Source organism: Ascaphus truei, chromosome 3, assembly GCF_040206685.1.
Source record: "Ascaphus truei isolate aAscTru1 chromosome 3, aAscTru1.hap1, whole genome shotgun sequence".
NCBI classification, from domain to species: domain Eukaryota; kingdom Metazoa; phylum Chordata; class Amphibia; order Anura; family Ascaphidae; genus Ascaphus; species Ascaphus truei.
The window spans coordinates 3,167,706-3,192,703 of NC_134485.1; the positions used below are offsets into that span (position 1 = coordinate 3,167,706).

Below are 24,998 nucleotides of genomic sequence, written 5' to 3' on the forward strand. Positions count from 1 at the left end.
TCACTCCCCCTTCCTCCTCAATCCCTCACTCCCCCTTCCTCATCCTCTCACTCCCCCCTCCTCATCCCCTCCCTCCACCCTTCTTCATCCCCTCACTCACCCCCTGTAACTGATATATTGACAGTTACAGTCTGTTAATCTCACATTATTTTGCCCTTGCTTTCCCAGTTAAAGCAAGGTGAGGAGTTTGCTTGTGTATGCTGCCACCAAGCGGACAATAAATATCAGAACAACCTCTGTATAATCTCATTCTCATTATACAGCATTCATGGATTCTCATCACTGCTTCTCTCTAACCCAGGAGCCTGCAACCTCTCCATGGATTCTCATCACTACTTCTCTCTAACCAAGGAGCCTGCAACCTCTCCATGGATTCTCATCATTACTTCTCTCTAACCCAGGAGCCTGCAACCTCTCCATGGATTCTCATCACTACTTCTCTCTAACCCAGGGGCCTGCATCCTCTCCATGGATTCTCATCACTACTTCTCTCTATCCAAGGGGCCTGCAACCTCTCCATGGATTCTCATCACTACTTCTCTCTAACCCCGGGGCCTGCAACCTCTCCATGGATTCCCATCACTACTTCTCTCTAACCCCGGGGCCTGCAACCTCAACATGGATTCTCATCACTACTTCTCTCTAACCCAGGAGCCTGCAACCTCTCCATGGATTCTCATCACTACTTCTCTCTAACCCAGGGGCCTGCAACCTCTCCATGGATTCTCATCACTACTTCTCCCTAACACAGGGGCCTGCAAACTCTCCATGGATTCTCATCGCTACTTCTCCCTAACCCAGGGGCCTGCATCCTCTCCATGGATTCTCATCACTAGTTCTCTCTAACCCAGGGGCCTGCAACCTCTCCATGGATTCTCATCGCTACTTCTCTCTAACACCGGGGCCTGCAACCTCTCCATGGATTCTCATCACTAATTCTCTCTAACCCAGGGGCCTGCAACCTTTCCACGGATTCTCATCCTTACTTCTCTCTAACCCAGGGGCCTGCAACCTCTCCATGGATTCTCATCACTACTTCTCTCTAACCCAGGGGCCTGCAACCTCGCCATAGATTCTCATCACTACTTCTCTCTAACCCCGGGGCCTGCAACCTCAACATGGATTCTCATCACTACTTCTCTCTAACCCAGGGGCCTGCAACCTCTCAATGGATTCTCATCACTACTTCTCTCTAACTCGGGGCCTGCAACCTCTCCTTGGATTCTCATCACTACTTCTCTCTAACACCAGGGCCTGCAACCTCTCCATGGATTCTCATCACTACTTCTCTCTAACCCAGGGGCCTGCAACCTCTCCATGGATTCTCATCATTACTTCTCTCTAACCCAGGGGCCTGCAACCTCTCCATGGATTCTCATCACTACTTCTCTCTAACCCAGGGGCCTGCAAACTCACCATGGATTCTCATCACTACTTCTCTCTAACCCAGGGGCCTGCAATCTCTCCATGGATTCTCATCACTACTTCTCTCTAACCCAGGGGCCTGCAACCTCACCATGGATTCCCATCACTACTTCTCTCTAACCCAGGGGCCTGCAACCTCTCCATGGATTCTCATCACTACTTCTCTCTTACCCAGGGGCCTGCAACCTCTCCATGGATTCTCTCTAACCCAGGGGCCTGCAACCTCTCCATGGATTCTCATCACTACTTCTCTCTAACCCAGGAGCCTGCAACCTCTCCATGGATTCTCTCTAACCCAGGGGCCTGCAACCTCTCCATGGATTCTCATCACTACTTCTCTCTAACCCAGGGGCCTGCAACCTCACCATGGATTCTCATCACTACTTCTCTCTAACCCAGGGGCCTGCAACCTCTCCATGGATTCTCATCACTACTTCTCTCTAACCCAGGGGCCTGCAACCTCTCCATGGATTCTCATCACTACTTCTCTCTAACCCAGGGACCTGCAACCTCTCCATGGATTCTCATCACTACTTCTCTCTAACACCGGGAGAATGGATCATCAGGAAGCGCATATCATGTGGGAAAATAAGAAAGAAAAGTGCTTTTTGTGCAATATTGTGCAAACAGTGTTATGGAAAGTTGCTATCACAGAATGTATGCACAGCGTATTTTTATAGCAGCAAAGTGATTGTGGGCTGTTCAAAAAACATACATATAAAAACTGCATCATTTATACATCATTTATACACATGAAATAAAATGTTTAATAAGGTTAAAAATATACATTTGATATATAAGAGAATACATCCTATCTATTGCAATCTAATCCAATTTCTTAGTCCTACTGACGAAGAAGTTATTAATTGTGCAAAGGAGCAATGGGGATAAATTTCTAGTGGCAGTATAAGTATGACAGCCCACAATCACTTTGCTGCTATAAAAATACGCCCCACTATGTCTAGTATTAAAAAGATATAGTGATAGGATTCTGTATTACAATGTTACAGCAGACTTAGACACCCAATGTTTGGATAACCTATATGTTTAACATATTTGACAACAGCTATCTAACATTGGAATGCTATTACTTGCTGTATAAGATCCTGCTTATACGTGCCCTCGTAAACAGATTGCAGCAGCTAATTAATGCATTGCAATGCTAAAGTCAAGTGTCTACCAGCAGATCTGAGTTAACTAATTGCCAACAAAATGGTATATATACTGCCCATACTCTATGCAACGCCACTCCTGATGACGCCAAGAACGGTGAAACGCGTAGAGTGACGTTGCCTCTACCCACCGGAACCTTCGGATACGGATGACATCACTTCCGGTTGCCGGAACGCATCCGTGACCCGCACAGAAAGGAAGGAGGGAAACCTGAAAGCGAGGACCCATCCGGTGGAAACAAAAGAGCGCGAACTGCTGAGATCATTGCGATCTAAATGCTGTTTTTAACCTACTAATATGTGAGTAGATTGGATTTTGTCTACCTTTTTATTAAATGCCCTACAGTCTACGCTATGTCCAGTGTCTTCCTACTCTAAGGTTATCTGGGAATATGTTTGCTGTGGCACCACCCTGCACCAGAGATTGAAATCAGTCCATAAAGATACTCTAAGGTTACCTGGGAATCTGTTTGCTGTGGCACCACCCTGCACCAGAGACTGAAGTCAGTCTATAAAGATACCTTTATGTGTCCATACTCCACCTCACGTTTGTGAGTACCCTGTGCATACATTCTGTGATAGCAACTTTCCATAACACTGTTTGCACAATATTGCACAAAAAGCACTTTTCTTTCTTATTTTCCCACATGGTATGCGCTTCCTGATGATCCATTCTCCATGTTCCTTGAGGATTGAGAAAGCAATCCTACACCAGGTTACAGCTGCAATCAACCATTGTGCTCGAATAAGTATTATTATTCTTATCACTATTGTATTGTATATATCACTGTTAATATAAATGTATATGAGCGCCAATTTTGGTTAGTCACTTCACATATCTCTAACACCGGGGCCTGCAACCTCTCCATGGATTCTCATCACTACTTCTCTCTAACCCAGGGGCCTGCAACCTCTCCATGGATTCTCATCACTACTTCTCTCTAACCCAGGGGCCTGCAACCTCTCCATGGATTCTCATCACTACTTACCTCTAACCCAGGGGCCTGCAACCTCTCCATGGATTCTCATCACTACTTTTCTCTAACCCAGGGGCCTGCAACCTCTCAAGGAAGAAGAGCCATTTTATTAAAAAATATTCTTCCAAAATATTCTGAGAGCCGCAGCACATTCATGAATATTACACCCCCACAAACACATACATATACTGTACACACACCAATAGGTATATACGGTGTAAGCAAAATTTATTTTGGAGTAAATGCTAGATAAGATCATTGAACTGTAAATTTAGAAAACATACAATTGATCTAATTACAAGTATATAAAGCAATCGTGTTTAGCCATGCCATCTATGGCTACTGACCTACCCTTCTACTGGCAGTAAACCCTGGTACAAGCAGGCCTTGAGGGAGCTATCATGGGGTTTCCCCACTCAATGGTGTTGCACTTGAGTGACGGGGAGGTGGTGACATCATACCTGGTGCCCTTCTCCTGGTGTACTTAAGGTCTGCCTCCGCCCACATTTGGAGGGTGTGCCTTCCCCCACTTGAGGAAGGCAGGTCACACATTAGAGAGGCTGCATATTGGGCCTTCTCTAGTTCTCTATCCTCCAGGGAAGAGTGAGTGTGGACCATACCTCTGCCTTAGCTTGAGGGGCAGGGAAGAGCTAGGACTACTAGTCAGGGAATAACAGTGATGCGAGGGAAGATGTTCCATGATTGTTGGGTGTAAAACGTATCTCTCCTGAGATAGAATCTCAAGAGATGGAATCGGGTCGTGGCCTGCCAAATAAAAGGTGAACCGGTCCAAATCTCTGTGTCATTACTGGAAGGGGGTTCCTGTAGGGGATACTATCTGCCTCTGGCAGCTAACCAACAGGACGGAGGCGCTGCACTGATGAAGTACTAGCCTGTTCCGTTGCTTCTCCCACTACCATCCGCGGAGACTAAGGCTTCCTACAGCAGGTGTGCCAACCAGCACCCAGAACACATGTAGCACGCAGATCTTCCGTGAGGGGGAAGGGTGTTACATGATATATCACTCTGATGAAGCATTGGTGAGACATGTTAGATTTTTGGACTTACTGAGCCACCATAGCTCCCTACAACGTGTGACGTGTGGTGAGGACACCCCTTTGCTGAAGCTGCTGGCCCTGCAGTTACTTGTATGCGAATACGAGTGTGACTGAGACACTGCTGCTGTAATATCTCCTCCCGGCACCCCTGACCGTGCGCAAGGTACAGGGGAGTAGGAGAGGTGCAGTGTACCCCCTCAAGGAAATCGGAGGTGACGGGCGCAGCGGACACAGAGCGGAAGGGGACAGTGGACTCTACAATATGTGAGCAACATTACCATCAAATCAAAGAGTTACTACCACACGCTGGGAAGCGATCCAAAAAACGCTGATTTTGATGATACTGGCTATAAGTGCAATATTGTTCTTAATCTCGTCTTTTGTAATAAATGTATTGTGCCATGATCTTTTATCTCTTCTATTTCCATTGCAACTCTATATGTATTGGAGACCTAGCCTGTCTAGATTAACCTCTGACACACCGGATAGGAAAAGAATTACAACACAAGCTATGCAAAATTGTAAGTGCATGAATTCAAATGTATGAACTTCAAGGGTTAATTAACCTGTATTGATACAATGCTATCGTCTCTTATTTATATTTTGGACTTAAACGAATATACTTGGTACAACACGCTGGAGGCCATCTTTTCTTCTTTGCTCACATTTGGAGGGACGTGGAACTCTCTCCTGGACTCCGGCTGCTAAATCTACGTATATCTATATTGGACTAATTACCTTCCTCCGTTAGCACGATTAAGTTTGTTATCGCTGTATGTGTGTAATGAACTCATTTATATTAGGTTAGTGTTTAGCGATGCTTTCTTCCTTTTGATGTGTAGTTATCACACAGTATGAGACGTCTAATGGAATGTTTACAAAAAAGTTAGAAAGTTAAATATTTGATTTTAATCCAGCAAACAAAGCAAACTTTAGACAGAAATTAGTTTCTTTAGAAGCAGATGAATACATGGAAATATTAACATATTAAACCAGCTTTCCTCTAAATTACCCATCACATTCAATAATGGATATAATAATAATAGCTTGTTCTTGTATACCGCTGCTAGTTTTACATAGCTCTTTACAGAGACATTTTGCAGGCACTGGTCCCTGCCCCATGGAGCTTACAATCTATGTTTTTGGTTTCTGAGGCACAGGGAGATAAAGCGACTAACCCAAGGTCACACCAGTAGTTGAACCAGGTTCCCCTGCTTCAAACTCAGTACCAGTCAGTGTCTTTACTCACTGTGCCGCTCCTTCTCCCAGGTTCCCCTGCTTCAAACTCAGTACCAGTCAGTGTCTTTACTCACTGAGCCGCTCCTTACCATGCAGCACAGAACAACTTTAGCATCTTGACCAATGTTAATGTTTAATACCAGTTTAGCTCTGTACATAGTACATACAAAATAACTCCATGTATTTACTACAATTAATTGTAATGCTTAAGAACAGGAATTCAAATGAGATTTCCAAGCTGTGCAGAGAACACTGGGACTGAGTCAGATTCTATGTGCATTAAACCACAATGCTTTTCTTGAATAATACTGCAATTAAAGCCAGAACAATATGGGACTGCCATCATATAAGCATTTAAGCGTCTATGGGACATATGTATCAAGGCACAAATGGTGAAATTGTTGGGTAAAAAAAAATATTCCGGGTTGTTTCCCGGGCCAGTTTGTAGAACCTTGATGGGCATTCGGCAGACAGTAAAGAAATACAATCATTTCTAGAGATCAGCAAACATTTTCAGATTTTTATCTGTGGAAAGACGTGGCGATCTTATCAGTGTTAGCAAAAGTTTCACCGAGCCGTTTTGGGATAGAAAGGTAGAAAGAGAGAGTGATGCTATTTTGTAGATTATGCATTAACTTAAACACCTCCCAAAACACCACTCTATACAACACGTGGAGAGTTAACTGTTAACACATCTGAAATAGTTGGGACACAACCTGATTTGAATATGCAAATAATCTAATTAAAATCTGCAATAGGCATTAAAAGGCTTGCGGAATTTTTCATTTTTTAGTGATGGAAAATACACTGAAAGATACTTAATATAAGTTCCAAAACAATGTGACTTATTTCCACATCTCTATTTCCTATAAATACTGAGCTCTATTATTAGACAGTAAGTAAATGAATGTTTAGAAAGCGCAGAATTGCTGCAGGAAGTCAGCGATTGCTGGCACTAGAACGAATCTCTGAATAAAAGGTGGATCAAGAAGCCGTTGAACAGAAGATCTCATCAGGGAGCTGTTAAAACACAAGGAAAATATTCAGTTTATAAGGTGGCTCACTCATAGTAACTGTTCCCCAGACAATAAAATGCATGCATGGATAAAATGAAATCATATTTATATCTGAGTTTAACTTGTTTGCCAACGTTTAAGCTGCATTGAGAGAGAGAGAGAGAGAGAGAGAGAGAGAGAGAGAGAGAGAGAGAGAGAGAGAGAGAGAGAGAGAGAGAGAGAGAGAGAGAGAGAGAGAGAGAATATGAATGAGAGAGAGAGAGAGAGAATATGAATGAATGAGAGAGAGAGAGAGATAGAATATGAATGAGAGAGAGAGAGAATATGAATGAATGAGAGAGAGAGAATATGAATGAATGAGAGAGAGAATATGAATGAATGAAAGAGAGAGCGAGAGAGAGCGAGAGAGAGAGAATATGAATGAGAATGAATGAGAGAGCGAATATGAAGGAACGGGAGAACGAATGAGAGAGAGAATATGAAGGAATGAGAGAGAATGAAGGAGAGAATATGAATGAATGAGAGAGAATCTGAAGGAATGAGAGAGCGAATATGAATGAATGAGAGAGAATGAATGAGAGAGAATATGAATAATGAGAGAGAGAGAGAATATGAATGAATTAATGAGAGAGAATGAATAGGAGAGAATATGAAGGAACGAATATGAATGAATGAGAGAGAATGAATGAGAGAGAATGAAGGAGAGAATATGAATGAATGAGAGAGAATATGAATGAATGAGAGAGAATGAATGAGAGAGACTATGAATGAATGAGAGAGAATATGAATAATGAGAGAGAATATGAATAATGAGAGAGAGAATATGAAGGAATGAGAGAGCGAATATGAATGAATGAGAGAGAATGAATGAGAGAGAATATGAATAATGAGAGAGAGAGAGAATATGAATGAATTAATGAGAGAGAATGAATAGGAGAGAATATGAAGGAACGAGAGAACGAATATGAATGAATGAGAGAGAATATGAAGGAATGAGAGAGCGAATATGAATGAATGAGAGAGAATGAATGAGAGAGAATATGAATAATGAGAGAGAGAGAGAGAATATGAATGAATTAATGAGAGAGAATGAATAGGAGAGAATATGAAGGAACGAGAGAACGAATATGAATGAATGAGAGAGAATGAATGAGAGAGAATGAAGGAGAGACTATGAATGAATGAGAGAGAATATGAATGAATGAGAGAGAATGAATGAGAGAGACTATGAATGAGAGAGACTATGAATGAATGAGAGAGAATATGAATAATGAGAGAGAATATGAATAATGAGAGAGAGAATATGAATGAATGAATGAATGAGAGAGAATGAATGAGAGAGAGTATGAATGAGAGAGAATAAATGAGAGACAGAATAAATATTGAAGCCGGGAGTCTCTGAGCCGAACCCCATTAATTTAAGCCCCGGAGACCCTGTGCTTGTATTCTGTATAACAGAAAGGCAGGGATTGCTCCTCTCAGTGATTGGTAATGCATGTTCTGTGTGTGGCATACAGATTACTCGCCTGACCTGATGTACACTTCCAGTAACAGCTTCTCTGTGCACTAGCTGCACTATCAGACCATAAAGGACAAGAAAACGAAAGGATTCCTTACCAGAGCTGCAAACAGCAACGTCTCGCTTCTCCTCTAAAAGTGCAACACAAAGTGATTAGCTGCGAATCCGCAGTAACTGGTGCAGGCGTTAGGCATGTTACAGGCGGTCACTGTCATTCCTAGTTCTGGTGTGATGATATATGGTTATAGCTCCATATCCTGCCAGATCTCTAATGCTAATGCTCAGTTATATGTTGGTGTGTTATCACTGGGGATAATGTCACTGACAGACGGTGCACCTGCAGCATCGGACTCGTGTGTATCTGAAATAAATGGTCTCACGGCTTTATTTGTGCTCAGAATGCAGACCCTAAGCCTGCGGTTAATGTGTAACCTAACTCAACGCCGGTAAAGGCCAGAGACTGGAGTGTCACAACCACTCTACCGTACAGCAGGGGGCGCTCAACTCCAGTAACCCCCGCCCCCCCAACAGGTCAGGTTTAAGGATATCCCAGCACATGTGGCTCAATCAGAAGCTAGTCAAAGAGAAACTTCCGCTCCCATGAGCCTCTCTGAGCATCCCATGAGCCTCTCTGAAATAGCGCCCGCTGGGGTGTTATAATGCAGTAGCAACCCCCCTTTCTCACTGGCAGCTAATGCCATTAAAATGGCGTCTGATACAGTTGGCGTGTTGTGTGTCCCCCGCGTCAGCAGGGGCAGGAACGGCAGCTACATCAAAGTCAGGCGGGGGTCACCACCAGTTTTACACTTACCTCCCAAATACGCACAGTTAAAGTAACTGCACAACTCGCAGGTGCTGTTCAGAACATGTACGTTCCCCTTCCTCCCCACATAATAAAACTTCTCAGCAACTGGGATTAGAACTTCCCGTTCTTTCGGGAAAGAGGAGAGTCGGTGGATAGCCACGCCAAAGCAGGTGGTTAGTTCAAAGAATAAGCCAGCGCAATATTCCTTAGCTACTTCTATGTTCAGAGATGAAGATGTGAATCTCCCAAACCTAAAAGCAGCTTCTGACACCTCGTACGAAGCGTCCGTGCCTCTGTACGTGTGATGTTTCACGCGAGAGTTTGCTTTCAGCACCTGCAAAGCTCTCGTCAGGTAGAAGTGAAGGGCTTTGAAGTGAAAGTTTTGCATGTAGTAGTCTCTGGATTTCCCAGCCGTGCTTACATTTCCATTAAATGGTTGGTATACTGGTTTCCCTTTTGGCCATTCTGTCGTGTACACTCCGATTGCTATTCCATACGCATCCTTAAATCCACCAGGAAGACGAACAGTTGCCTTTATTTTATTCCATTGGGACGCTGCTCTGTCCCATGCTGAGCCGAACTCCGGGTTGAAGGATTTCTCCGTTTTCAGTACTTTTGGCATGATATCTGCTTCCAGTTTTTCAGTGCAGCCTTTATACTGATCATCAAACGCGTTGGGCACCAAGTCTAGATTCACCATGTTGCATTCCATCTGTGGATACAGCCAACAGCAATGGGCTCGGTTATGTTCTAGTCCAGATGCAGCTGGGCATTCTAGGCCATAGTTACTAAGATGAATGAATGACCTTGAATGGGCAGCACGGAATCCTGTGGTTTAGTACCACTTGGTGCCATGCCTAATGCCTAGTGCCATCTCACCTAATGTTGAAATACTCTCGCTTTCTTCCCAGTGTCAAAAGGTGGAAGAATATAGGATGTACAGCATCAGAGACTTCATAACAAGTTATTTATGAAGCCACAATTCCTACGTTTCAGCTACACGACGAAGCCTTTATCAAGGGCTCAAAAATAATAGAAAGTACCAGAATATATACCCAAATGACTCACCCAAAATGGCACCCACGCCCGCCCACCACCATTAATCGTGTAGCTCCACCCTAGTAATGACGACAAAATGCTGCCAACACATCACATAATGTGATAACGTGATTGGTGAAAAAAACTGGCGCTAATTAAGTGCTAGTGATCACTTAAATTACAGTGAATATATATAGCTCATAAATAGTGATATCAAAGAAAATCGTGACTCAAATAGTGCAAAAGTGAAAGTATAATATAAGTTGCAACCCCCTGCTCAGACCCTCTGGAAGGGACTGTCTTGACTGGTCCCAGAAGATCAAACGATATTTTCTCAACCCAGGGGGAGCATGTGGGAGAAAACACAACAAGAAAACACACTAAGTGCAGACTGGAATGTACAGGTGTGAGATGATTGTGATGCTTGGCCTCTAAGTGCTGCCTACTCACAGGATGTAGGTAGGATATGTATAGTGGCGTGATCAGTAGAATCTGGTGGGTCCCTCTGAGTAAACACAGGAGGTGGCTCGAACTGGGGTATCATTAGCAGGTGTACATGGAAAGATAAAAACAGACCTCCATGGTGCAGATCAATGGTATACAAAAAACTTTATGAAAGGATATAAAATGTGCACTCACAGTATTTAAAAGCAAAATAAGCGTTTTTCACTATATAAGTGATGGGAGGGTAGGGATGGTTGCCTCAGCTCACCGCACCGCCGATATCCTGGATAGTTCTCCTCCGCAGGCTCCCTGCTACACCCAGGCAGTGTGGGGATCTCCAGCTGCGGTCTCTCCGGTGCGTCGCGTCACTTCCGGTCTGCACGATCAGCTCCGTCGCGTCACTTCCGGTTCGGCGGTTGATTGGCAGTTCGCGGGCACCAATCCTCTCACCTCCTGGGCGGGTCCACTCTACGCGTTTCGCCAATGGAATGGCTGGCTTCGTCAGGAGTATCCCCACACTGCCTGGGTGTAGCAGGGAGCCTGCGGAGGAGAACTATCCAGGATATCGGCGGTGCGGTGAGCTGAGGCAACCATCCCTACCCTCCCATCACTTATATAGTGAAAAACGCTTATTTTGCTTTTAAATACTCTGAGTGCACATTTTATATCCTTTCATAAAGTTTTTTGTATACCATTGATCTGCACCATGGAGGTCTGTTTTTATCTTTCCATGTACACCTGCTAATGATACCCCAGTTCCAGCCACCTCCTGTGTTTACTCAGAGGGACCCACCAGATTCTACTGATCACGCCACTATACATATCCTACCTACATCCTGTGAGTAGGCAGCACTTAGAGGCCAAGCATCACAATCATCTCACACCTGTACATTCCAGCCTGCACTTAGTGTGTTTTCTTGTTGTGTTTTCTCCCACATGCTCCCCCTGGGTTGAGAAAATAACACATCACATAATGCCATGACATCGCCACGCTATCATCATAGCGACAAACACCTGCAAAAAACTGGTAACTTAGCACCATGATGGTAACACAGCATGCGGAAGGAGAAAGGTACAAGGCACTCCCAAAGTTACAAAATCAGTGAAACTAAAAACAACCACATGAAGTACTTAAACCAAACACATAGCCCATATACCGTAGCCCATATTCAATATACATAGTCTACAAAATGGCTAATATTAAACCTACAAAATATTAAACTAAGCCACAAGAGGACAAAACAATCAGAAACATGTTCTTTCTAGAACTGATATACATTAAATACAGTCTATAGTATCACTCACATAACAAAATACAGTCTCAGATTGTATTACAAAAATACATTACAGAACAATGGAGCACCAAACAAGCTATTTCTGAAAAAAAAAAACAATTGATAATAAAACATTTCAGAAATAATTGTATAAAACTATTATACAATAACATGTTAATAAGCAACACAACTAACCTTTAATACACATAAAGAGAGAATCCACGGAGGTGGATAATCCAGCAGTCGGCAATCAATAACAAAAATGTTCAAGGAAGCAACTTACTGTACATTTTGTTGTTCATTTAGACCTCCACCATTGCTTGTGTGCAGCTCATACTGTATATCCAGTCTGCCTCCCTTCTAAAGAGTGCAGAACTGTACCTCTATCACCATTACCTCGCATACAGTATGTGCTATGGTATATGTTCAATGCCCATGATTCTGAGAGCAGACACTGGATGCCTATAATTAACATCATGTAGTAGCTCTAGTAAACCTGGTTGAAAAAAACAGCCTGTGTGATTTTTTATTTTTAGTGTGGGGTATTGTGGTGTCCCTACTTAGCTCCCCATCTAGAATAGAAGTACTGTGTGTTAGCCATTGCTATAAATCGTGTCCTGGGGGTAAAAAATCTCAGACTCTAATTTCTCCCATCTGCTAGTGATTACTGAGACCCTTACTTTCTGTGAGTATTCGAGAGACCGAATCGATGCATTGAAGTATACATCTTGGGTTCATTTTGCTAGAAGAGTGCCAGGAGAATTCTTCAGGCTCAGCAGGGGACCGGGAGAAACAGAGCAGCAGGTAACCCTTGTGGACCCTACAGGTGCACTAGAGGATCCAGGAACCCAGGTGGTGGAAGGCTTATGGAGTATCAGAGGGGGGAATCGGAACCCAAACCAGAAGTAAGAACAAGGTTTTAGACTTGGGCTCATACATCTGAGCTGAGTTTGGTTCTATAGAACTTCCCATCCTTAATATATTGCTGACGCTTACAATGGGCAAATAGTTAAAACCCACAGACATCATGTAACATCTTTTCTTTCAAAATCTATTAATATCTCACCATTTCCCTTTTTTTTCTGAAAAATGTTCAATTATGTTGCTACAGTTTATACATGTCTAAGTTATTGTCCCTGCCACGCACAACGAGGTGCCCTCTGTAGCTCTCCTGGGCATCTCATGTCACAGATGATGCAAGCCGCACTGCAAATTTATATAAGTATCTAGAACTGCCAAGTACGGTGGCCTTGGATTTTGTGAGGGGAAATATATAATCCCATCATGTGCAATGAACACACCACCAAAAGGAACGCAGAATGGGTCCTTTTCCTGCCATGACAGATAGCTCTCAAATCTTGGGTTACTTCAAGGTTATGCTTCACTCAATAGCCAGAAATCCCCTGTGTATTAGAAGGTATTTAGTACATAGGTTACCTTTGGCCATAGGTGGACCCTCCTGCTGCTTGTCTCCTGTTTCACTGAGCTTCCTATGTCCTTTATCCTATACACTTCGCTATCTGATGCTTTGTCTTTATATGCACCACAATAGTCTGGAAAACACGGATAAATGCAACAATATAACATGAAGGTTATATTCACTAAAGCTAGTAATAGGGGCTTTTTGCTATGGCAATACATTTGACATTTTTAATGCCCCGTATGTAAATGAGCATGAAAATTCATAATTGTTTTTAAAATGACTAATTCACATGAAATGCACCAAACCCAGATATCTGCTGATAAATGAGGCTAATGTCCCAAAATATAGCAAACTTTTACCACCTGCCCCAGGCTGGATTTAGGCCAATCTTGACTATGTAACGTATATAATATGCATTATAAAAAGGGTATTATATAGATACAATAACAAAAATCTAAATGGAAACAAGAAATAGGATCCACAACATCTTCACCTCTTGAAGTCCAATAAAAATGCAACAATAAAAATGAGTAGGAGTATAGTTGGAACAGTTGGAGAGCTGGGACCAGAAGGAGGAACATCTCCCATGAAGAAAAGAAGATTGAAGACAGATTTCTGACCTTCAAGAAACAGAGGATCAATTGAGGAGGGCTCACTAAGGGACGTGGCTTCAAGAAGACCCTATAAGGCCACGGATTAAGCATAATTTAATTATTTATAACATATTTTACCAGGAAGTAATACACGGAGAGTTACCTCTCGTTTTCACGTATGTTCTGGGCACAGAGTTAGGATGACAAATACATGGTTACAAATACATAGTTACATTATGTGCGCAAGGTTATACATTATATACAAGACATTGCATGCACAGTAAGATAATATATATTATGGGCGTCTGTAACAGTTACAGACCAGGTTAAAATGTGAGACAGCTTTAGTTTTGAAAGAATTTAGGCTAAATCCGCGGTGGAAGCTGCTGCACGCGCGCCTGGCATCCTAGCGGTGCATGCACAGCTTAAAACCGCGATTTGCGGTTTGTAGGGAGCAATGGGAGGCATGGGGGGGGGGCATGGCCAAAACAGGGGGAGGTTGGGGGCATGGCCATTGGTAAACAGGGGCTGCGCTCCCATTGGTCAGAGCTGTCTGCCGTTGTATTGGCTCCTAGCGCACAACGTGACCGCATCACCGCACGGGAACAAGATCGTGTTGTGTCCCCTGCTGGCTGACGCGCCACCGCACTGCGTGAGCAAACACGTGAGAAGACACTGGGGGCTGCCACTACTGAGGTGAGTGATTGGTGGGAAGACGTGTGCAATAGTGGGGGCTGATCTCTGGACACCCTGGAGCCCACTGCGGCTGGAGGCGCTAACACCATAGAAAAGGAACCTAAGCCTGTCCTGATCTCCATACCACTGCAGATCCAACTCAGCTCTCCTGACCGTAACGGGTATCTGCATCACGCACCAGGAAGCAGAAGCTGTGCATCTCCCACTGGGTGGGGGGTGGGGGGAGAACAGCGCTACATATACACACATACTGTACACACACACACATACTGTACACACACACACATACTGTACACACACACACATACTGTACACACACATACTGTACACACACACATACTGTACACACACACACACGCACACACACATACTGTACACACACATACTGTACACACACACATACTGTACACACACACACACGCACACACACATACTGTACACACACCCACACATACTGTAATCACACACATACTGTACACACACACACACACACATATATATACTGTACACACATACTGTACACACACATACTGTACACACACACATACTGTACACACACACACTGTACACACACACATACTGTACACACACACACATACTGTACACACACACACACACACATACTGTACACACACACACATACTGTACACACACACACATACTGTACACACACACACATACTGTACACACACACACATACTGTACACACATACACATACTGTACACACACATACTGTACACACACACATACTGTACACACACACACACACGCACACACACATACTGTACACACACCCACACATACTGTAATCACACACATACTGTACACACACACACACACACATATATATACTGTACACACATACTGTACACACACATACTGTACACACACACATACTGTACACACACACACTGTACACACACACATACTGTACACACACACACACACACACATACTGTACACACACACACACACACACATACTGTACACACACACACATACTGTACACACACATACTGTACACACACACACACGCAGACACACATACTGTACACACACACACACCCACACATACTGTACACACACATACTGTACACACACACACATACTGTACACACACACATATACTGTACACACACACATACTGTACACACACATACTGTACACACACATACTGTACGCACACACACATACTGTACACACACATACTGTACACACACACATACTGTACACACACATACTGTACACACACACACATACTGTACACTCGCATGCACACACATACTGTACACACACACATACTGTACACACACACATATACTGTACACACACACACACACACACACACACACACACACACACACACACACACACACACACACACACACACACACACACACACACACACACACACACACACTGTACACACACCACATTTAGGACTATTCTTGATGGGAAACTCCATCATGTTTTTGGTTGGATCAGCAAGAAGTTTCATATAGTGATTATGAATTTATTAGGAAGGGAGCTGGATCAATGCTCTTTCTGCCACGTTTATTTACTTAAAACTGAATAATGTATTGTACATATTTGTGTGTACAATTACTGACACTAATCACATTACTCTTCCCTGGATGTGATTGAGCCTGTTGTTCTGCATTATCCATTGTGAGTGTGATTCCTTTTAATTGTTTGCTACGAACACCGGCCCGTGAGTGACTATCACGCCCCGCACACACTTTGCACCTGCATCGCCGCTCGCTGCACAGGGAGTAAACCTTCTTGTTGCTGAGTCAGCGCTCTGGTTCTGCTCCGTGTGGGATGATGTATCACTGACACGGTGCTCCAGGCTGTCGTTCTGCAGAACTGATAGAGAGAAGAATGTAAGTGAACGGTAAGATAAGAACAAAGGTGCAGAAGATAATTCTACCGATTCCTCCTTTTCACTCATTGTAGAGCCAGTACAACCACAAACACCTTCACCTTGAGAAAGGCAGTATTGGACTGCTGAAATGTTGGATTTTATGGCATATTAAACCTCCTTTTGAGTAAGACCGTGTGCCTGCTTCTTCTTCTTTGTACTGGAACATTTGGGACTACAGGAGCTCCCCAGGACCAGCGCACCGGCAGCTAAGTACCCCACCTCTATTACCCTTGATATTGAGTGTGTCTTATCCTCTGTCTATAGAGCCAGTACAACCACACACTTAATAGATGTAAAAGGTGAAAAAGCTGTCTATGAGTAGGTTACTGGCTCTGCACTTCTTTAACCCATGCTGTGCTGAAAAAGCTGTGTAATGCGGCAGGCAAAATCTTATAGGGGTCCATGTTATAATGGATTAGAAGCAAACGGTGACACTGTTTGCTCATTTGCATGTAATTTCCCAGAATCCCTGGCTGCAGAGGAAGCATTGAATTCTAAGAGATAATGGGGAAAGGCAGTGCTGCAGACATAAAAAAGTTAAAAAAGAGCACCCAGAATCCAAATATTTCGATTGCAAACACTTTAGAACCATAGATTGAACCAGATAATAAATACAATAAAAACACCCAATATAAAAAGCACGAGATAGAGCAATGTATCTTCTTGTAACCAGAACACAAACCCATTCTGTGGGACAAAATACAGATACAGTTTCCAGGCCGCAGGCCGCTCTGAGACATGTGAATGTGCCGCAGGCCGCTCTGAGACATGTGAATGTGCCGCAGGCCGCTCTGAGACATGTGAATGTGCCGCAGGCCGCTCTGAGACATGTGAATGTGCCGCAGGCCGCTCTGAGACATGTGAATGGGCCGCAGGCCGCTCTGAGACATGTGAATGGGCCGCAGGCCGCTCTGAGACATGTGAATGTGCCGCAGGCCGCTCTGAGACATGTGAATGGGCCGCAGGCCGCTCTGAGACATGTGAATGTGCCGCTCTGAGACATGTGAATGGGCCGCAGGCCGCTCTGAGACATGTGAATGTGCCGCAGGCCGCTCTGAGACATGTGAATGGGCCGCAGGCCGCTCTGAGACATGTGAATGTGCCGCAGGCTGCTCTGAGACATGTGAATGTGCCGCAGGCCGCTCTGAGACATGTGAATGTGCCGCAGGCCGCTCTGAGACATGTGAATGTGCCACAGGCTGCTCTGAGACATGTGAATAGGCCGCAGGCCGCTCTGAGACATGTGAATGGGCCGCAGGCCGCTCTGAGACATGTGAATGGGCCGCAGGCCGCTCTGAGACATGTGAATGTGCCGCAGGCCGCTCTGAGACATGTGAATGTGCCGCAGGCCGCTCTGAGACATGTGAATGTGCCGCAGGCCGCTCTGAGACATGTGAATGTGCCGCAGGCCGCTCTGAGACATGTGAATGTGCTGCAGGCCGCTCTGAGACATGTGAATGTGCCGCAGGCCGCTCTGAGACATGTGAATGGGCCGCAGGCCGCTCTGAGACATGTGAATGTGCCGCAGGCCGCTCTGAGACATGTGAATGTGCCGCTCTGAGACATGTGAATGTGCCGCAGGCCGCTCTGAGACATGTGAATGTGCCGCAGGCCGCTCTGAGACATGTGAATGTGCCGCAGGCCGCTCTGAGACATGTGAATGTGCCGCAGGCCGCTCTGAGACATGTGAATGTGCCGCAGGCCGCTCTGAGACATGTGAATGTGCCGCAGGCCGCTCTGAGACATGTGAATGTGCCGCAGGCCGCTCTGAGACATGTGAATGGGCCGCAGGCCGCTCTGAGACATGTGAATGTGCCGCAGGCCGCTCTGAGACATGTGAATGTGCCGCAGGCCGCTCTGAGACATGTGAATGTGCCGCAGGCCGCTCTGAGACATGTGAATGTGCCGCTCTGAGACATGTGAATGTGCCGCAGGCCGCTCTGAGACATGTGAATGGGCCGCAGGCCGCTCTGAGACATGTGAATGTGCCGCTGCCGCTCTGAGACATGTGAATGGGCCGCAGGCCACTCTGAGACATGTGAATGGGCCGCAGGCCGCTCTGAGACATGTGAATGTGCCGCTCTGAGACATGTGAATGTGCCGCAGGCCGCTCTGAGACATGTGAATGTGCCGCTCTGAGACATGTGAATGTGCCGCAGGCCGCTCTGAGACATGTGAATGTGCCGCAGGCCGCTCTGAGACATGTGAATGTGCCGCAGGCCGCTCTGAGACATGTGAATGGGCCGCAGGCCGCTCTGAGACATGTGAATGTGCCGCAGGCCGCTCTGAGACATGTGAATGTGCCGCAGGCCGCTCTGAGACATGTGAATGTGCCGCAGGCCGCTCTGAGACATGTGAATGTGCCGCAGGCCGCTCTGAGACATGTGAATGTGCCGCAGGCCGCTCTGAGACATGTGAATGTGCCGCAGGCCGCTCTGAGACATGTGAACGTGCCGCAGGCCGCTCTGAGACATGTGAATGTGCCGCTCTGAGACATGTGAATGTGCCGCAGGCCGCTCTGAGACATGTGAATGTGCCGCAGGCCGCTCTGAGACATGTGAACGTGCCGCAGGCCGCTCTGAGACATGTGAATGTGCCGCAGGCCGCTCTGAGACATGTGAATGGGCCGCAGGCCGCTCTGAGACATGTGAATGTGCCGCAGGCCGCTCTGAGACATGTGAATGGGCCGCAGGCCGCTCTGAGACATGTGAATGTGCCGCAGGCTGCTCTGAGACATGTGAATGTGCCGCAGGCCGCTCTGAGACATGTGAATGTGCCGCAGGCCGCTCTGAGACATGTGAATGTGCCACAGGCTGCTCTGAGACATGTGAATAGGCCGCAGGCCGCTCTGAGACATGTGAATGGGCCGCAGGCCGCTCTGAGACATGTGAATGGGCCGCAGGCCGCTCTGAGACATGTGAATGTGCCGCAGGCCGCTCTGAGACATGTGAATGTGCCGCAGGCCGCTCTGAGACATGTGAATGTGCCGCAGGCCGCTCTGAGACATGTGAATGTGCCGCAGGCCGCTCTGAGACATGTGAATGTGCTGCAGGCCGCTCTGAGACATGTGAATGTGCCGCAGGCCGCTCTGAGACATGTGAATGGGCCGCAGGCCGCTCTGAGACATGTGAATGTGCCGCAGGCCGCTCTGAGACATGTGAATGTGCCGCTCTGAGACATGTGAATGTGCCGCAGGCCGCTCTGAGACATGTGAATGTGCCGCAGGCCGCTCTGAGACATGTGAATGTGCCGCAGGCCGCTCTGAGACATGTGAATGTGCCGCAGGCCGCTCTGAGACATGTGAATGTGCCGCAGGCCGCTCTGAGACATGTGAATGTGCCGCAGGCCGCTCTGAGACATGTGAATGTGCCGCAGGCCGCTCTGAGACATGTGAATGGGCCGCAGGCCGCTCTGAGACATGTGAATGTGCCGCAGGCCGCTCTGAGACATGTGAATGTGCCGCAGGCCGCTCTGAGACATGTGAATGTGCCGCAGGCCGCTCTGAGACATGTGAATGTGCCGCTCTGAGACATGTGAATGTGCCGCAGGCCGCTCTGAGACATGTGAATGGGCCGCAGGCCGCTCTGAGACATGTGAATGTGCCGCTGCCGCTCTGAGACATGTGAATGGGCCGCAGGCCACTCTGAGACATGTGAATGGGCCGCAGGCCGCTCTGAGACATGTGAATGTGCCGCTCTGAGACATGTGAATGTGCCGCAGGCCGCTCTGAGACATGTGAATGTGCCGCTCTGAGACATGTGAATGTGCCGCAGGCCGCTCTGAGACATGTGAATGTGCCGCAGGCCGCTCTGAGACATGTGAATGTGCCGCAGGCCGCTCTGAGACATGTGAATGGGCCGCAGGCCGCTCTGAGACATGTGAATGTGCCGCAGGCCGCTCTGAGACATGTGAATGTGCCGCAGGCCGCTCTGAGACATGTGAATGTGCCGCAGGCCGCTCTGAGACATGTGAATGTGCCGCAGGCCGCTCTGAGACATGTGAATGTGCCGCAGGCCGCTCTGAGACATGTGAATGTGCCGCAGGCCGCTCTGAGACATGTGAACGTGCCGCAGGCCGCTCTGAGACATGTGAATGTGCCGCTCTGAGACATGTGAATGTGCCGCAGGCCGCTCTGAGACATGTGAATGTGCCGCAGGCCGCTCTGAGACATGTGAACGTGCCGCAGGCCGCTCTGAGACATGTGAATGTGCCGCAGGCCGCTCTGAGACATGTGAATGGGCCGCAGGCCGCTCTGAGACATGTGAATGTGCAGCAGGCCGCTCTGAGACATGTGAATGTGCCGCAGGCCGCTCTGAGACATGTGAATGTGCCGCAGGCCGCTCTGAGACATGTGAATGTGCCGCAGGCCGCTCTGAGCCATGTGAATGGGCCGCAGGCCGCTCTGAGACATGTGAATGGGCCGCAGGCCGCTCTGAGACATGTGAATGTGCCGCAGGCCGCTCTGAGACATGTGAACGTGCCACAGGCCGCTCTGAGACATGTGAACGTGCCGCAGGCCGCTCTGAGACATGTGAATGTGCCGCAGGCCGCTCTGAGACATGTGAATGTGCTGCAGGCCGCTCTGAGACATGTGAATGGGCCGCAGGCCGCTCTGAGACATGTGAACGTGCCGCAGGCCGCTCTGAGACATGTGAATGTGCCGCAGGCCGCTCTGAGACATGTGAATGGGCCGCAGGCCGCTCTGAGACATGTGAATGGGCCGCAGGCCGCTCTGAGACATGTGAATGGGCCGCAGGCCGCTCTGAGACATGTGAATGTGCCGCAGGCCGCTCTGAGACATGTGAATGTGCCGCAGGCCGCTCTGAGACATGTGAATGGGCCGCAGGCCGCTCTGAGACATGTGAATGTGCCGCAGGCCGCTCTGAGACATGTGAATGTGCCGCAGGCCGCTCTGAGACATGTGAATGTCCCGCAAGCCGCTCTGAGACATGTGAATGTGCCGCAGGCCGCTCTGAGACATGTGAATGTGCCGCTCTGAGACATGTGAATGGGCCGCAGGCCGCTCTGAGACATGTGAATGTGCCGCAGGCCGCTCTGAGACATGTGAATGGGCCGCAGGCCGCTCTGAGACATGTGAATGTGCCGCAGGCCGCTCTGAGACATGTGAATGTGCCGCAGGCCGCTCTGAGACATGTGAATGGGCCGCAGGCCGCTCTGAGACATGTGAATGTGCCGCAGGCCGCTCTGAGACATGTGAATGGGCCGCAGGCCGCTCTGAGACATGTGAATGGGCCGCAGGCCGCTCTGAGACATGTGAATGGGCCGCAGGCCGCTCTGAGACATGTGAATGTGCCGCAGGCCGCTCTGAGACATGTGAATGTGCCGCAGGCCGCTCTGAGACATGTGAATGTGCCGCAGGCCGCTCTGAGACATGTGAATGTGCCGCAGGCCGCTCTGAGACATGTGAATGGGCCGCAGGCCGCTCTGAGACATGTGAATGGGCCGCAGGCCGCTCTGAGACATGTGAATGGGCCGCAGGCCGCTCTGAGACATGTGAATGGGCCGCAGGCCGCTCTGAGACATGTGAATGGGCCGCAGGCCGCTCTGAGACATGTGAACGTGCCGCAGGCCGCTCTGAGACATGTGAATGGGCCGCAGGCCGCTCTGAGACATGTGAATGGGCCGCAGGCCGCTCTGAGACACGTGAATGTGCCGCAGGCCGCTCTGAGACATGTGAATGTGCCGCTCTGAGACATGTGAATGTGCCGCAGGCCGCTCTGAGACATGTGAATGGGCCGCAGGCCGCTCTGAGACATGTGAATGTGCCGCTCTGAGACATGTGAATGTGCCGCAGGCCGCTCTGAGACATGTGAACGTGCCGCAGGCCGCTCTGAGACATGTGAATGTGCCGCAGGCCGCTCTGAGACATGTGAATGTGCCGCAGGCCGCTCTGAGACATGTGAATGTGCCGCAGGCCGCTCTGAGACATGTGAATGGGCCGCAGGCCGCTCTGAGACATGTGAATGGGCCGCAGGCCGCTCTGAGACACGTGAATGTGCCGCAGGCCGCTCTGAGACATGTGAATGTGCCGCTCTGAGACATGTGAATGTGCCGCAGGCCGCTCTGAGACATGTGAATGGGCCGCAGGCCGCTCTGAGACATGTGAATGTGCCGCTCTGAGACATGTGAATGTGCCGCAGACCGCTCTGAGACATGTGAACGTGCCGCTCTGAGACATGTGAATGTGCCGCAGGCCGCTCTGAGACATGTGAATGTGCCGCAGGCCGCTCTGAGACATGTGAACGTGCCGCTCTGAGACATGTGAATGTGCCGCAGGCCGCTCTGAGACATGTGAACGTGCCGCTCTGAGACATGTGAATGGGCCGCAGGCCGCTCTGAGACATGTGAATGGGCCGCAGGCCGCTCTGAGACATGTGAATGTGCCGCAGGCCGCTCTGAGACATGTGAATGTGCCGCAGGCCGCTCTGAGACATGTGAATGTGCCGCAGGCCGCTCTGAGACATGTGAATGTGCCGCAGGCCGCTCTGAGACATGTGAATGTGCTGCAGGCCGCTCTGACACATGTGAATGGGCCGCAGGCCGCTCTGAGACATGTGAATGTGCCGCTCTGAGACATGTGAATGTGCCGCAGGCCGCTCTGAGACATGTGAATGTGCCGCAGGCCGCTCTGAGACATGTGAATGTGCCGCAGGCCGCTCTGAGACATGTGAATGTGCCGCAGGCCGCTCTGAGACATGTGAATGTGCCGCAGGCCGCTCTGAGACATGTGAATGTGCCGCAGGCCGCTCTGAGACATGTGAATGTGCCGCAGGCCGTTCTGAGACATGTGAATGGGCCGCAGGCCGCTCTGAGACATGTGAATGTGCCGCAGGCCGCTCTGAGACATGTGAATGTGCCGCAGGCCGCTCTGAGACATGTGAATGGGCCGCAGGCCGCTCTGAGACATGTGAATGGGCCGCAGGCCGCTCTGAGACATGTGAATGTGCCGCTCTGAGACATGTGAATGTGCCACAGGCCGCTCTGAGACATGTGAATGTGCCGCAGGCCGCTCTGAGACATGTGAATGTGCCGCAGGCCGCTCTGAGACATGTGAATGTGCCGCAGGCCGCTCTGAGACATGTGAATGGGCCGCAGGCCGCTCTGAGACATGTGAATGTGCCGCAGGCCGCTCTGAGACATGTGATTGTGCCGCAGGCCATTCTGAGACATGTGAATGGGCCGCAGGCCGCTCTGAGACATGTGAATGTGCCGCAGGCCGCTCTGAGACATGTGAATGTGCCGCAGGCCGCTCTGAGACATGTGAATGTGCCGCAGGCCGCTCTGAGACATGTGAATGGGCCGCAGGCCGCTCTGAGACATGTGAATGTGCCGCTCTGAGACATGTGAATGTGCCACAGGCCGCTCTGAGACATGTGAATGTGCCGCAGGTTGCTCTGAGACATGTGAATGTGCCGCAGGCCGCTCTGAGACATGTGAATGTGCCGCAGGCCGCTCTGAGACATGTGAATGGGCCGCAGGCCGCTCTGAGACATGTGAATGTGCCGCAGGCCGCTCTGAGACATGTGAATGTGCCGCAGGCCGCTCTGAGACATGTGAATGTGCCGCAGGCCGCTCTGAGACATGTGAATGTGCCGCAGGCCGCTCTGAGACATGTGAATGTGCCGCAGGCCGCTCTGAGACATGTGAATGTGCCGCAGGCCGCTCTGAGACATGTGAATGTGCCGCAGGCCGCTCTGAGACATGTGAATGTGCCGCAGGCCGCTCTGAGACATGTGAATGTGCCGCAGGCCGCTCTGAGACATGTCAATGTGCCGCAGGCCGCTCTGAGACATGTGAATGGGCCGCAGGCCGCTCTGAGACATGTGAATGGGCCGCAGGCCGCTCTGAGACATGTGAACGTGCCGCAGGCCGCTCTGAGACATGTGAATGGGCCGCAGGCCGCTCTGAGACATGTGAATGGGCCGCAGGCCGCTCTGAGACACGTGAATGTGCCGCAGGCCGCTCTGAGACATGTGAATGTGCCGCAGGCCGCTGTGAGACATGTGAATGTGCCGCAGGCCGCTCTGAGACATGTGAATGTGCCGCAGGCCGCTCTGAGACATGTGAATGTGCCGCAGGCCGCTCTGAGACATGTGAATGTGCCGCAGGCCGCTCTGAGACATGTGAATGTGCCGCAGGCCGCTCTGAGACATGTGAATGTGCCGCAGGCCGCTCTGAGACATGTGAATGGGCCGCAGGCCGCTCTGAGACATGTGAATGTGCCGCTCTGAGACATGTGAATGTGCCGCAGGCCGCTCTGAGACATGTGAATGGGCCGCAGGCCGCTCTGAGACATGTGAATGTGCCGCTCTGAGACATGTGAATGGGCCGCAGGCCGCTCTGAGACATGTGAATGGGCCGCAGGCCGCTCTG

The 24,998-nt window shown here is 48.5% G+C and overlaps 1 protein-coding gene across 4 annotated transcripts in view; it reads right to left on the bottom strand.

Annotated features, from left to right (window-relative positions):
- Positions 1 to 3,595: 3,595 nt before the first annotated feature.
- Positions 3,596 to 24,998, bottom strand: part of LOC142491241 (ecto-ADP-ribosyltransferase 5-like) — a 132,890-nt gene continuing 111,487 nt past the window's right edge. For 2 of the 4 annotated variants that reach the window (XM_075593512.1, XM_075593511.1), the window contains exons 3-7: positions 16,427 to 16,546; positions 13,405 to 13,520; positions 9,218 to 9,923; positions 8,505 to 8,629; positions 3,596 to 6,891 (exon numbers count right to left, since the gene is read on the bottom strand). In XM_075593512.1, the coding sequence (XP_075449627.1) occupies positions 8,538 to 8,629; positions 9,218 to 9,923; positions 13,405 to 13,520; positions 16,427 to 16,546 (1,034 nt within the window). In that variant the 3' untranslated portion in view covers positions 3,596 to 6,891; positions 8,505 to 8,537. Of the gene's footprint in view, positions 6,892 to 8,504; positions 8,630 to 9,067; positions 9,924 to 13,404; positions 13,521 to 16,426; positions 16,547 to 24,998 lie in introns of those variants that run through there. The other 2 variants (XM_075593514.1, XM_075593513.1) reach the window with 2 other exon arrangements.